The sequence below is a fragment of the Lontra canadensis genome, unplaced genomic scaffold, assembly GCF_010015895.1.
Source record: "Lontra canadensis isolate GAN:19392208 unplaced genomic scaffold, GSC_riverotter_1.0 scaffold168, whole genome shotgun sequence".
Taxonomy (NCBI): Eukaryota; Metazoa; Chordata; class Mammalia; order Carnivora; family Mustelidae; genus Lontra; species Lontra canadensis.
The window spans coordinates 72,652-87,275 of NW_022631162.1; the positions used below are offsets into that span (position 1 = coordinate 72,652).

Below are 14,624 nucleotides of genomic sequence, written 5' to 3' on the forward strand. Positions count from 1 at the left end.
GATCTGCGTGTTTGTGGGACAGCCCTAGTTCTGACCAGACAGCTGCATGGCTGGAGGCTGGTGTGTGCGTGTGCGTGTGTGTGTGTGTGTGTGCGCTCCTGTGCAGACACTGAGGTTTTTGGGATGAGAAGCTTCTCTACTTTCCTCTGATCTGAGGGGATCTACCTGCTTCCAGTGGATCTCCAGGCTCAGCTGTGAGATGGAGAGGAAGGGGCATTTGAGACCCACTTTTCACTGCTTGAATTACTAATTCAGGCCAACAGCAGGCAGTTTTGTCACTTGGGGGAATGACGGTAGAGCATGGAAGGAGAGAAAGTGTGTCCTTTACCAAGAGGAGACCTTACAGTGTTTTTCTAGGGCTCAAGAGAACTTCTCCCATATTCCCCACAAACAAAATGAGCACATTGTGTCACAGAGCCAGTCCCCAGCAAGCGCGGACAATTACGAATTCACATTGTCTATAAAGACCTCTCTGTGCAGGACTGACGGCTGGGGGTGCTCAAGACGGGTCCAGGTGGGATGCTGTGAATGCTCCGTGATTTGTCTCAGAGGCTGAGGGTCTGAAAGCCAGTTTGATGTCATACAGATGAGGGGGACAGGGGGCCGACTAGGGTTGCATTAGCAGAGGCTGAGTGGTCCTGGAACAGGTGGGGACCAATTTATTTACTCAGTTTCCCCCGATCTACCAGTGTGTGTCTCACGGGGAGCTTGTGCACAAGGATTTAGCACAGAAAGAACTGCTGGATCCAACCAGTCCTGCTCAGAGCCATCGGAGGTGGAAGAGGCAGGACCAGAGCTGTGGGCATCATACTCACGAGACAGGGGTCCCCAGGGTGGGAGTCTCATGCTTCTTCCCATTAAATCATGGTCATGTCCTGGCCTGGCCTGCGGACCTCACTGTAGACAGTAGAGAGAGAGTTCTCCTCTTCTAGATGTGGTTCTCCCCTACCCTGGAATGCAGACGGAGGGTTCCAGGAACAGCTGAGGGATGCAGAGGGACCCCCACAGACCCAGTGCTACTTACATGACCTCCCCTGCCCAGCACCCAGCACTGCGTGGACCCCAGGAGAATGTTCTTAAGTTAATACTGTGTTGTCTGGAAAGGGTTACAAAGGCATGGAGACAAAAGCCAGCAGATGACTGGGATTGAAGGCACACACGCAGGCACAGAGGGACTTGGGAGAACCCAGGCTGCCTCCTCCCCCAGCCTCACCTTGTCCCTGTGGTCTCCAGACTCCTGCTGGCTCAGCTCTGCATAGTGGATGCCACCATCTGGGTCCCTGGTCTCCTCCTGTGATCCTGTCCCTGAGTCACACACAGATGGAGCTTGAGTCTCAGCCTGGAACCTGTCCCCTCCCCCTCCATGACCCCCATGACCATGGCCACACCTGCCCACCTCCTGCAGTGACAATCCCTGAGCAGCAAAATGCAGGAGGAAAGAGAATCCAGGGTATAGTAGGGGAGGGAAGACTTGGCCACAAGAAGGAGAAGTGTAACCTGCCTCTCCCAGGCTCCATGGTCTTCTTATTCCCATGTTTCTTCCAAAGGTACAGCCCAGCTCTGAGGATCAGCAGCACGGCCACAACAGGCACCAGGATGTTTCGCAAGTGGGCAGCACTGGTCTGTCCTTGTGGATACGTTTCCATCGCACAGAGAGAGTGAAGAAGGTTAAGGTGACAGAGAACTGAGGACGCCCATTGCCAGGCACATGGAGACTCTGAAGGGACCTGCTCAGAAGCTCGAGAGGGAGCAGCACGGCAGCGGCTCTCACTCAGCCAGTTCCCGAGCTCCTGCTTGGGGCCGGGGTGTTGAGAGGAGCAGGACATGGTGCCCATCCTTGAGGAGCCCCTTAGTGGGTCGAGGGCTGAGCACATGCCAGAGGCAGCCAGCCAGAGCCATCCCAGGACACTAGAGCTTACAGCCTGTACCCAGGTCATCAGGGAGGGCCTCCTGGAGGAGGTGATGCATAAACCTAGTCTTGAGGGAGGAGCAGGAGATTGCCCGATATTCAGGGTGGGTGACGCATCCCAGGATGGAGAGCCATGACCAGGAATGGCTGTGACAACTCCCCAAACCTGGGAGCTGCTGGAACCAACTGGGCAGGCCAGAGAGGGACAAGGTAGGGGGAGCTGGGTGGGAGGATGAGAGGGAGGCAGGAGCCTCTTTCCAGAGGGCCCAGTGGGTCCTGAGCCATGAGCTTCCTCTGGGATCACGGATATGGAGGCAGCAGGTCTCCCATCAGCTGGTGGAGGAGTGGGTGAAGGGGGGAGGGGAATCACGGGGAACCAGGTCAGTCATTCATTCAGGAATACGGTGACTGTGAGGAAATGGCCCAAGGCTAAGCCTAGGATAAGCATTCAAAGGAGAAGCAGACATGGCTCCTGCCCTCCAGGGATTCAGACTACACAGGACACTAATCCTGGGCCAGAGCATCAGCTCCCAGTGTGGGGCCAGTGACTGCTCCTTAGAGGATACGAGGTGTGAGGGCAGGACATCAGCAGCTCCTGCAGGGCCCTGAGCCATTGAGACTGAGGAGCCCCTGTGGAAAGTCTCTTCATTCTGGGACTGCCCCCAGCAAGTGGCCCTGTGGGATGCCCGGGTCACAGTCTCCCGGAGCCAGCTGCAGGGAGGGGATCCCTGGATGGGAATAAGTGGGGAGTGGAGGACTCCTGACTTGGAAGGTCTGAGGGCAGAGGGAGGGGCCTGAGCGGAGGCTGGCAGCCGAGGAGAGCGGGACACATCGGGAATGCAAACCAGCAAGTGGGTGACATGTGTCTGTGAGACCAGAAATGGGCAGAGGAGCTGCGAGCCCTGAATCCTGCAGAGAGTCGCCAGCCAGACCCCTCAGATGGCAGAGACCACCGATATCCCCAACTCGCTTTTCCTGAAAACCACCGTGGACACACTCACGGTGATGGATGAGGGCGGGGAGAGGTACCTGCTGGGTGCTGCCTGGACCAGGAGGGGTGAGGGCTGGAGAGCAGCACGGGAGGGACATCAAAGGGCAGAGGCAGGTTGGATGTGCCTGCCAGAGTCCTGGATGGGGTGACCCGGTGGCCGGGGGTGACATAAATGTGGGGGAAAGAAGCCGAGAACCCTCACCCAGGTCTCCCTGACCCCAAGAATGTCCCTCCCCTCTAGCAGGTGCACTCACCATGATCACAGACGTCCCCAAGTTCCAGGGTGACAGTTTTCTGGTCCCCCTGGTTGCTGACCACACAGGTGATGCTGGTTCTGGGCCGACTCAGGGGCAGGTTCACAGCCAGTGTCCAGGGGTTGGGGGATGGTCCTGGGGCCGGTCTCTGCTCCAGCTCCCTGGGGAGACCCTTGCTCTCCCAGGACACCGTCAGGTCCTCCCTGGTTCTCGTAAGGACACACTCCAAGGTGAGGTTGCACCAGCCTGGTGTGAGGGACAGATCCGTGGTCTGGATCTGGGGAAGGGGCACAGGCTCTGGGGCGGGAGGGACAAGAGGACAGTCTCAGGTGAGTGGAGAACATCACGGCTCCTGCTTTCTCCTGTGGATTCTCCCTGAAGCTCTGGCTTCCTCCCCCTAGGATGGCGATTGCATTTTACAGATCACAGAGAAGTGACCCAAATAAACAGCAGGTGCCAATCAGGAAGGGAGCCACTGAGTTCAGCTCTATGTGATTTCACTAGACTGAGCACGTCTTACAAATCTCCCTTGAGAAATTAAACGCTGGAGTCATCTGCCTGAAAACCATTAACTCCAAGAAAGTGATGTGTCCCCTACAGGATGGTTAAGTGTGAGACACAAGGATTTGTCCTGGTCCAGGGCCCGGCTCTACTCCTGCTCCGATGGTTCCTGGGACGGCACAGCCCGTGGTGCAGACAGCCACTGGCCAGCTCTGGGAGCCCAGAGATTGGTCCCAGGCTCAACCAGGAAAGACCACAGTGGAGGACATGGTGGTGGTTCCTAGGAAAGGCCACCCCAATTTTTGTAATATGCACCGAACTTGGGGTCCAGCAGGAAGACAAGGGACAGACTGGGAGTCTACCTGGAAATCTCCAGGACCTGAATCTGCGAAGGCCTCTCTCTCTCTGGGGCAGGACGTCTTCCTGTGCAGGGAGGGAGGGGTGCAGGGAGAGCGAGCTGCTCCCTGAGGGTCTGGGGAAGGGCTACCCTGTGAATTCTCCTCCATCCGTGGGGGTTCAGAGCTGGACCGCGGAGTCTGTGAGTGAGCGGACTGGGGCTGGGCTGAGAAGGACGAGGGGACGGGGCGGGGAGAACCACACATGGGATTCCAGATCCTGCTAGGTGACGAGTGTCCCCTAACCATGGCCATGTGCTGACCCTCAGAGTCCGCAGCTGTCTTAGGTTCCAGGGCAAAGGGGAACTGAGGCTGAAAACCAGCTGATTCTAAACTAGAAATGGTTTGGATTCCTCAGACAAGCCCCATGTGATCACAGGGTCCTCACAAATGGGAGGAGGCAGGAGAGGAGGTGGGAGGGACACAGTGTCAAGGGGACTCATCCCACCAGTGCCACCTATGAAGGGAGAGGAATGGGCCATGGTCCAGGAGATGTGATAGCCACTAGAAGGGGGACAGGAACAGAAATGGATTCTCCCCAGAGCCTGCAGTGAGGAGCACAGCCCTGCTGATACCTGGACCTCATGGCAGAGGCTCTGGGGTCTGACTCCTGCCCTACAGCCCAGGAGGACCCCCAGGGGGTGGTGTGGTCAGCCACTGAGGTGTCCTCACCTGTCACAGCAGGACAAGACAGTAAGAGTCCCACGAAAAATCCTGAGTCCTATGGGGACAATGAGTGTTACAGTAAATCCCCATTTCCTCCTATTCCATGTTCCCTCCAGAAGCACAGACATGATTCATCCCTGGTGTGAGTCTCAGCTCTGCCTGCATTTGTGGTGACCGCACAGCATCTAATTTCTGGGGAGAAGATCGAGTCTGAAGGCTGCGGTCTGGAAGGAATCCTATAAGCGAGGTGCACGGACACTCTTGGGGACAGTGGAAGGGGGTCAGCTCTGGGACTGGGGGAGGGGCCGCCACATACCATAGACCGTCAGGTGGAAATCCTGGTCATATTGTCTTCCTCTCGTATAGGACTCTTGAGCCCGGTACAGCCCACTGTCCTCAGGGGTCAGGTTGTCAATCCTCAGGGTCGTTGTGTTGAGCACGTGGACCCTCTTCTGGAACTTGTCCTGGAAGTTGACCCATCGTAGAACATCTCCCCCTGGACTAACTTGTAGTACGGGTGTGTAGATTTTTTGATTTATAATGCCCCAAGTAATACTCTCCAGCTTGGCTCCTGGAGGTAATTCTGGATTTTTAATCATGTGAAACAACACAGAAGCTCCCAGAGTCCCCTTCAGAGGAACAGGGTTTCCAGAATCGTCCAGAGCAGACCCACGGGCTCCAGGACTCTGGGTCACAGCGCTGCAGACACCTAGGACACAGAAAACATGGGCGGTTTTCATTAGGAATAAAGGAGAAAACCCTAGAATCCTGCTTCATGAAATCCATCCCGTGTGCCCCCTTGACCTGAGAAGGCAGGAGAGTGCCATGAATTTGGGGCGAGGCTGGAATCCCTCCTGGTCCCAGGGGAGCGTCCCCTGGAACAGGTCACGGGAACTTGCTCACCTGCAGTGTCCTGACCCCTGACAGCAAGAGGACGAATGTCAGGAGGTCTTGGATCCGAAGCATGAACACCTTTTGGGGCCACAGCGAGTGCATTTCTGCAGGAGGCAGGTTCTCACGGGGCTGCAGAGACCCCTCATGCCCACAGGCCATGCGACCTCTGCCCTTGGAGGGGGTCTGCCCCCAGGACTCACTTCTAAGGAGCAGAGTGCCGCTAATGTGATGGGCAGCCCTCAGGGACAGCAGGTCCGACAGGAGTGTGACCTCATCTTTTTTCACCCTGTGTCCTGCTCGCTCTGACAAAGTCCGCTGCCGTGTTGTTGGCAGCCTCGTGGAGAGACCCCCATGGGGAGGGACGGAGGGCAGCCTCTGGCCAACAGCCAGGGAGGGGTGAGGTCCTGGCATGGCTCCCACAGGCTTCACCAAGTCGGGCACAGCCACACTGCACCCCTCCAGTCCCTCTAGCACGTCGGGACACAAGTACCATGCGTCCCCACAGCACAGTGCTCCCTCCCTCTCTTCAGAAAGCGAATTGGCCAAAACCTTGATTTTGGGCTCTCAGCCTCCAGAACCAGGAGACAAAAAGATTGTGTTGTTTAAGGGTTTACACTGTCCTGTTTCAGCAGCCCCAGGAACCTGAGGCAGGAGTCCAGGAATTGCAGCCCCTATCCCATGTGGACCCGGTGAGGGCTCCTGGGGTCTTGGCCTGGGATCTTGGCCAGCAGGTCACATATCATGAGCTCTGGGATGAGACACACCTGGGGTCACATTCCAGATCCGCCCTTTACTGGCTGAGCGGCCCCAAGTGACTTCCTAAACTGTCTAAGCCTGGAGCTCCCACATGGGAACCACCAGGATGAGATGTGAGCGTGTCCACGGGGCTCCTGCAAGGATTAAATGTGACGACACATGAGAAAGCCCCCACAGCGACTGCTTCCTTGTCGTCTCATCAGTGCGTTAGGCTGTGGGGAGTTTACAGGTACCTGGGCCACCTGCCGCTCGCTCACCTGAGAACACAGGCTCCCCATGAATGTGAGGCCCTTTCCCTACGTTTACTGCTTCGTCAGATTCCGGGCATCTCGGGATCCCAGGACACCCCCTGACGCAGGCGGGTGCAGAGTGTCGTCCCCTTTCTAAGGTGAGAAGGTTGCATTTCAGCCGCACTCAGCAGCTTTTAAATTGTCTTAGATTTTAAGCAGATTCCACATTGCAGTAAAGGAGGACGCTGGACATGGAAATGCAGCCTCTCCCCGACCTCTGAGCCCCACTGCCGCATTGCCCTTCCCACAGGCTGCTGCTGTTCCAGGTTCCCGTGTGTCCCTCCTTCGGGGGTCTCTGCACTGACAGGTGCCTACGTGTGTCTCCACCTGCCAGACCCCACACCACCTGCGCTGCTCTGCTCCCCCCTTCTCTGCATGGCTCGGGACCAGAAGGGATTCTAGCCTAGCCTCTAGCCTGCGTCTGCACACGGCGAAGTCTCATGAACCGCTGTTCGGCTGCACGTGGGGCTCTAGTTCCCTCCATGTGTGACAGGCAGTCAGGTGGCTCTGGTTCCTGCCCACAGGTCCCATGAGCAGCCTGGGATTGGAAGCTCTGCACACAGGGACCTACGGAGTCACACGCAGGGGCATATCTGTCCTGTTCCGTGCACAGAAGTCACATAGGCACATGTGCATCATATATGGGGCACACGTGTTATACACGGGGACATACGAGCCACACATGGGAGCATACATGCTATACACAGGGCATACGTGTCATGCACAGGTGTATGTACAACACGCTATGGAGCACACGACATGTGGGTGCAGGCACCTCACACATGGGGGCACACACATCACTCTCAGGTGTGCATGCGTCACACATAGGTGTGTCTACAGCACACGCTGGGTATACATGCCACACTTGTGTGTATATAGGTCGCACGTGACTGCGTATCCACCACACATGAGTGTACACACCACAGGCAGCTGCATATACACCACACGTGGGTGTGCGTACATCACACTTGTTGGTGTAGACAGTACCCGTGGGTGTGCAGACACTGGGATAACCCACTAGTGGGTCTTAGACCAAAGGCAGCTCCATTTCAGCCTCTAACAGACTCTGCTCATCGCCCTCCTGAGAGCGACCCCAGCAGCTCTCCCCCCAGTAATGCTGAGGTTCCCACCGGCACACGGTGATCAAGCTTTCCGCCCTTCGCCAGGCTGGTGAGAGAAAACTATGTCACATTATATTTAAGGAACATTTCTCCTGTGAATGAGCCTGGCGGCTCCTCATGAATTAATGCACAGAACAACGGTGTCCCGTCACACCCGCGTCCCCACCCAGTCCACGGCCACAGCCCATTTCGTGCGCAAATACGCAGAGTGTGGTGTACACAGGACACCAACTCCGAGTCAGAGAAGCCGCCCTTGTTCCAACAGGGGCTCCCCGAGGGACAGCAGATCTGCCCCCAGGGCGGCACCTGCCTGTTTGCTGTTCCCCGGGAATTCTGAGCCCCACACTGTCGCTCTCAGTGCCCCTGTGTGTGTCAGAGGGGTCCACCCCAGGGGACAGGGACACGGAGGTCAGCGTTTCTGCGGACCATGGGCAGCTGCCGTGTGGCTCCGGTCAGGCTGTTTCTGAGCGGCTGTCCCATACCCCCATCCCCACAACCCTGGCCAAGGCAGCTCGCTGTCCTAAGTGGGCCATGCACACCGGGGTGCACACCTGCTCAGGAGCAGAGCCAGAGACAGCGGAGGCCTGAGGACTGCAGGGAGCCTTGAAGATGCATCCCTCCCCCCTTGGAGGGCAGAGGAGGTGACCACGGGTAGTCCTGGGCTCTGGGTTCTGACGGGGCCCAAGCAGACTCCCCGGCTGTCCGTCCCCGTCAGGACCCAGGATGAGGACAGACAGGAGGGAGACATGGAGGAGAGGCCTTGGAGAAGCCACAGAACAGTCCTGTCCAGGGGTAGACCCGCAATCCCAGGACGTCACAGCTGGAGGCAATTTGAGGGAACCTTTCAGAGAGGAGGGGTTCCCTCGGGAGAAAACTTTCTGGATTCACCCACCGCAGAATCAGTCCTGGAGCCAGCTTCCCACTTTGTCAGCCCAGTGCCTCCCCTGTGGGAAACTGCCCTACAGCCCTCCCCCTGCCCTCTTCCTGCCCTCCCCCAGCTTCCCCTGCCCTGCCCAGGGTTCTTCCCTCCCAGTACTGCTGTCTGGTCAGTGGGGTCTGAGCAGATCTGAAGTCTCATCCCCCAAATATTGCCCCGGGAGAGGGGACTCAAGTACTCGGCAGGCTTTGGCAGGGCAGGGATGTGGGGCTACCTGAGGGTTAACCAGCACCTGCTGGAAAGGGGGGAACCCGGGACAGAGGAGGCTCAGCCCTCAGGCTGCGGGGGAGCCTTGAAGCTGGACGCCCACTCAGGACGGGAGGAAGACAGGACAGTGCTCAGATGTGCAGAAGGTGCTGACGCCAAAGAGGGACAGAAGGTCAGGGGCGGGTGCTGTGAGCAAGAGAGTCTGAGTTTATTTAAATAAGATGAAACTTAACTTTCAACCATCAATGTAAAATTTTGTCCATTTCTGTCTCTTTTCCTTTTTTCCTTCCCTCCTTTTCCCCTTCTTTCTTCCTTCCTTCCTCCTTTTTTCTATCATTTTTAGTTTTACAATCCAGATGTTTATGGAGGACATTCAAGATAATATTTCATATTTCTCCAGTTCAATGAAAGTGAAAAGAGAAAGCCCCCCTGTTGCTGACGGGAAGTTACCCTATTAAAAGGGTCTTGCAAAGCTCTTTTTCTAATGATTTATCTCTCTATTTACAAATGCCCTGATATCCAAAAATTTCCTATAATCCTACGGGCAGGGAGGGGCTGGTGTGTTCACAGCAAACATTACAGACAATAAAAGCTTTCCAGGTGTCTGCAGAATTCAAAAATCCCAAGAGCACAGTATTTTCTCCTTTGTTCTTATTTAAAATGTTACACAGAAGCAGATGGTCTCAGATGAGGTAAGAACCAGAAAACCGGGCTCTCCTTAAAACAGTCTTTCAGTTCTCTTTTTGGAGCCATCTCTGCTTCCCTCCCTTACCCCCAGGTCACCCCCACCCAGGGCCCAGGTCAGCAGTCTCCCGTTCCCAGCTCAGCCTTACACACAGCAGGTGGGCACAGACCCTTGAATTCTGGGGGCTCCTTTCCGTCGTTTGCAAACAGAATGTCGCTGGATTCGGGGCCTCATCTTGCCCAAGGAGCCAGACCAGCGCGACCCCTCCAGCTCAGACGGGGGCTCTGGGTCGGCCCCTCCTGCACACGGCAGCTGCAGAGGCTGCCGGTCCCCGTGCACGGCAGGCAGGATGTCCGTCCCCACCCCGGGTCCCCGCAGGTGCTCCTGTGTCTCCTCCATCCTCTCCCCACGAGGCTCCGGGTCTCCCGGCCTCACCCCCCCCCCCCCCCCGGGGGGGGGAAGGGATTCCCTTCCAGGCAGCCGGGTCGGGGTTCCCAGCCTGGCCTCAGCCCAAAGCTCCCTTTGTCCCTCTGTCCGCCCCGGGGCTCTAACCCAGCGCCCCGCGTGTGCTCCGTCATCGCGGAGCTGCTCCGTCTGGCCCTTCAGCACAGACCTCAGCCAGCCCGGGAGCTCCTGCCTCCCTGCCCGCCTGGCGGCCTCCCTCCCAGGGGCCCGGGCCACTCACTGAGGAGGAGGCTGGTGACATGCAGGAGCCAGGAGGCCCCGCACAGGTGGGCGTCTTCTGAGCAGGCACCCATGGCCGGCCGCCTCCCTGCTGGCCCAGCCTGGGCCTGTGAGGCTGCAGAGGAAATACCAGAGCGCAGAGTCTAGAAAAGAGGAAAAGCATCACAGACAAGAGCCCTTAGGGTCTTCCACACCCCGAGGGCGGGGCCGACTGCTCATTCGGGGACCTCACGGTCCAGCCTAGAGTCACCCACTCCGATCTCTCCTGTTAGCTCAGCACCTGCAGGGGCCTCAGGAGATAACTGCACAGAGAAAGACAATTATCAATACGATCTCTGTGATATGAGGAATTTGAGAGGAAGGGCAGGAGTTGTAGGGGGAAGGAAGGGAAAAAAATGAAATAAGATGTGACCAGGGAGGGAGACAAACCATGAGACTCTTTTAATCTATGGAAACAAACTGAGGGTTGCTGGAGAGGAGGGAGGTGGGAGGCATGGGGTGGCAGGTGATGGGCACTGGGGAGGGTATGGGCTATGGAGGGTGCTGTGAATCGTGTAAGACTGAGGATTCACAGACCTGTACCCCTGAAACATTACATATATGTTAAAAAGGAAAAAAAAAGGAGGCAATTGCAGAATAAATGTAGAGACAGCTTCCTCTTAGGAGGCCCGGTGCTGAAGAGGCCCCGTCCTTGTGCTCACAACCAGCCTGGTGGTTGCCCCTCCCCAACCTGCACCCCCAGGACCCCTGATCTGTGTCCCTGGGCTCTCACTCAGTCCGGGCCACCCTGCTCGCCAGCACCAGCCGATGGCCAGGTACAGAGTAATCTTCTAGAGCCAAGAATGCGGGGCCTCTCTTGCTTTGGGACTGTCCTCTGTCTTTACACCATCTCACAAGTCACATTTCCTTTCTGATTTTCTAGGAACCTCACTGTCAGCTGTCACGGTGAGAAGCTAGGAGCCCGAGAACAAAGCACTCCTGGGAAGTGTCACCCCCACACCCCAATGCACACACGGGCATGTCCCCACTGCTTGTCCCCAGGGCTCTTTCTGCAGCCTAGGACCAGCCCTGCCCCCCACCACAGGACCAAGCCCACCCCCACAGGAGCAGCCCCACAACCCCCTTTCCTGTGAGTCTCTGCCATCCCCGGGTGCCCGCTCACGCACAGGCAGGGCTGGAGAGGGACACGTGCCTCTGGCTACAGGCTCAGTGGCCTCAACTCAGGCCCGGCCTCCTCTTCCCAGAGGGGTTCCTATATTCTCTGAGAACCCTGGCCTCCCATGGACCCTAGGGGAGCAGCTCCATCACCAACCCCTGGCAAGTGTCCCTCTCCCCATTCTCTGACTCCCCTTCACCTTCTCAGACCCTCAGATCCTCAGACTGGATCCCCAGGACTGGCCTGGGGCCCCATACTCAAGGTGGTCAGCCTCTTAAACCCATTTTATAGATGTGAGACCCGAGTCCTAAGGGTGTGGTCCTCCCTCCAGAGGTTTACCCAGCAGAGCAAGAGTCAGGGTCTTGACTCCCAACAAGGAACTCTGAGAAATCCCGTGTCACCGCCGCTGTCCCATCCCAGTGTGTGGCCTCCAGCTATCACCGCATCCAGTCTGGGCTCCCCTGGAACTGCTCTGCGCCCCTCAGACCAGAGAGCCCTCGGCACTGCCTGGTTTCCCTGCTCCCACCCTGTGATGGGAGAGCCCTTCCACGGGCTGTCCCTGAGCCTTGTGGGCAGAAAGTCCTTGGAAGGAGTCCAGATCTGGGAAGCTCATCCCATCACAGGGTGATGGGGACCAAATCGACTGTGTCCCTGTCCCCGTCGTTACAGCCCTGAGTGAGCCCTTTCAGGGTGAGAACTGTTTGCTTGTGCAAACCCCAGCTTGGGGTTGGGTGTAGGGCCTAGGAGGGAGCCCCCAGTAGCTGCAGGCTAGGACCCTGGAGGTCTGGCCTGCACACACTCCATGCTGGGGCAGCCCAGGGACTTTTGACACCTGCAGATACCGATCTCTGTCCCCTCCCGCCGTCCTGTGCAGCAAAACAGCTCAGGTCACCAGGCTTCCATGTGTCCAGGCCTCTGTGGTTCCCAAGCTCATTCCCTGTGAGGGCAGCGGGGCTCAGGGTTACCCTCCATGTCACAGATGGGCAAAGTCGGGACCTGTAGGTGATTTGATGAGCCCCTGGTCTGGATGCCAGGATGGGGCAGAGCCAGGCCCAGGTCTCAGGCCTCCTAGGCCACTGGTCTTTCTAGATTCGAGTCCCTCCCGGACCTTGAGAAGCCACACTGAGGGGGAGGGAGGCGAGGCTCTCTTCTCTCTCACACCCACAGGCAGAGGACATAAGTCTGTGGTTGTGTCTTTGCAGCCTCTGAGGTCCACAGCAGGCCTTTGCTGGCCACATCCGCTCCCCTGCACTGGCTGCGTCACTCCCGGGTCAGCACCTCCAGCCCAGCTTAGGATGGGAGTGGCTTCTCCCACATTCAGGCTCTTTCGGAAACTTCCCATCCTGCCTGGACGCAGCTCCCTGCTGGGCAGAGAGCTCATGACCTTGAGCCCGAGGATACGTGCTGGGCAGCGTGGCTTCTGTGCTGACCTTGGGCTTCAGGCTGGACACCCTCCTGGAGATGCAGGGACTCTGTCTGTGGCCGGGGTAGGCGGGGGCTCTCGGACCAGTCACAGTGAGGCTGAGTCTCTCTTCCCTGGACACAGGACTGGATGGCCCCGAGCCCCGAGCTCTCAGCACAGTGGGGACAGGGAGATGCTGCAGGAGTCACTGGACAAGTCCCTGGGCCTGTGCGGGGCCGGTGAGCTCACCCATGCTCCAGGAGACTCCGGTTGTGCTCCGGAATGCCCTTGGAGGCACCACCACAATCCACGGTGCCCAAGCCCAGGTCCTGGGGCCACCTCAGACCTCCCCTCCTTGCATCCCCACATCCAACCCATCAGGAAGGCCTGTTGCCTCCAAAGTATTTCACGAATCCCCCACGTCCCGCCCCCTCCACCCTGTCTCCATTCTACCCATGAAGAACCTGGGGCTCCTCTTGCTAAACTGTCCAGGGCCGCAAAGCCAGGAGGGGGCAGAGCCACATTGGAAGCCTGGGGCTTTGGCGCCAGATCTCCCACTTCTGAATTGATGCTAAGCCACCAGCAGCCCCTCCGCCGGGTCCTGTCCCAGGCTCCCCCATCACCACGTGGCCCTGTACTGTGCTCTCCATGTATGGTCATGGGGGCCTCTCTGCCAGCCTCACGCCCAGCCCCTGCACCGCTCACCATGCTCTACTGAGCCCCCATCCCACCTAGAAAGATCCCAGTGCTCCCAGGGGCTCAGGCTGCCTCCCTCACCCCCTCCCTGCTGCTCTCCTTCCTCCCCTGCAGCCCCCAGCCACTGGCTGCCCCTCCAGCACTGTGGGCAGGCTCTGGGCTCAGGGACTTGGCTCACCTCACCTCTGCCTGTGACGTCCTTCCACCCACCTCCGTGGTTCCCACTCACCCCTGCACAGCCTCTGCCACCTCCCCAAGGAGACTCATTTGAACAGCAGCTCCCCGGCCTGACTCTGCTTCTTGTGTTCCTCCCACTGGGCACCCCTGACCTCATGTCTACTCGGCCACTTGTTTATTTCCAGTGTTCCCCAAAATACAAGTTCTTGAAGGCTGGGGATTAATTTTGTGCACTCGCATGCCCCAGCACTGAGCACAATAGTAAGCACTCCATGAACACGCTATGGAGGTGGGATCGCCCAGCGGTTAAAGCTTGGATTCCAGAAGCAGACCTGTTGTCTGGCCTCAGATCCCAGCTCTGCCCTTTACTGGCTTCATGATCTCACAAACCCTAGCAAGAGGCACTTTGTTGTCACCGTCTATAAATCCAATACTATAATATACTCTAACTAAACTATACTATATTATAACTATAGTATTTATTGGATTAATTAATAGTTATATGTTCACATATAAGAAAGGTGACTAGCTCATGCTAAATAGTTGAGCTATTTACAGAAATATAGATCATAAATACAATTGGTTTAACCAAAAACATGTCATATATGTTAGTTGGAAGGAGTGAGGTGAGGGAGAGCCACAGAAGAGAGGAAAATCCTCATCTTTTGTACTAGAAAGTACATGATGACTGAAACTGATCTAAGAACAGCAACATAAGAACATTATTATTATTATTATTTTTTTAATATTTTATTTATTGATCTGACAGAGAGAGATCACAAGTAGAGAGGCAGGCAGAGAGAGAGAGAGGGAAGCAGGCTCCCTGCCGAGCAGAGAGCCCGATGCGGGACTCGATCCCAGGACCCTGAGACCACGACCTGAGCCGAAGGCAGCGGCCCAACC

At 57.1% G+C, this 14,624-nt stretch overlaps 1 protein-coding gene across 1 annotated transcript; it reads right to left on the bottom strand.

Moving 5' to 3' along the window:
- Window positions 1–657: 657 nt before the first annotated feature.
- LOC116859917 (SLAM family member 9-like) lies at window positions 658–10,377 on the bottom strand. The gene is made up of 6 exons (XM_032845630.1): window positions 10,292–10,377; window positions 5,033–5,425; window positions 3,155–3,451; window positions 1,502–1,627; window positions 1,214–1,305; window positions 658–950 (listed from the first exon to the last, which is right to left on the bottom strand). Exons 1-6 carry the CDS (start codon window positions 10,362–10,364, stop codon window positions 858–860), a joined length of 1,074 nt encoding a protein of 357 aa, XP_032701521.1. The 5' UTR covers window positions 10,365–10,377; the 3' UTR covers window positions 658–857.
- Between the last annotated feature and the right edge of the window lie 4,247 nt (window positions 10,378–14,624).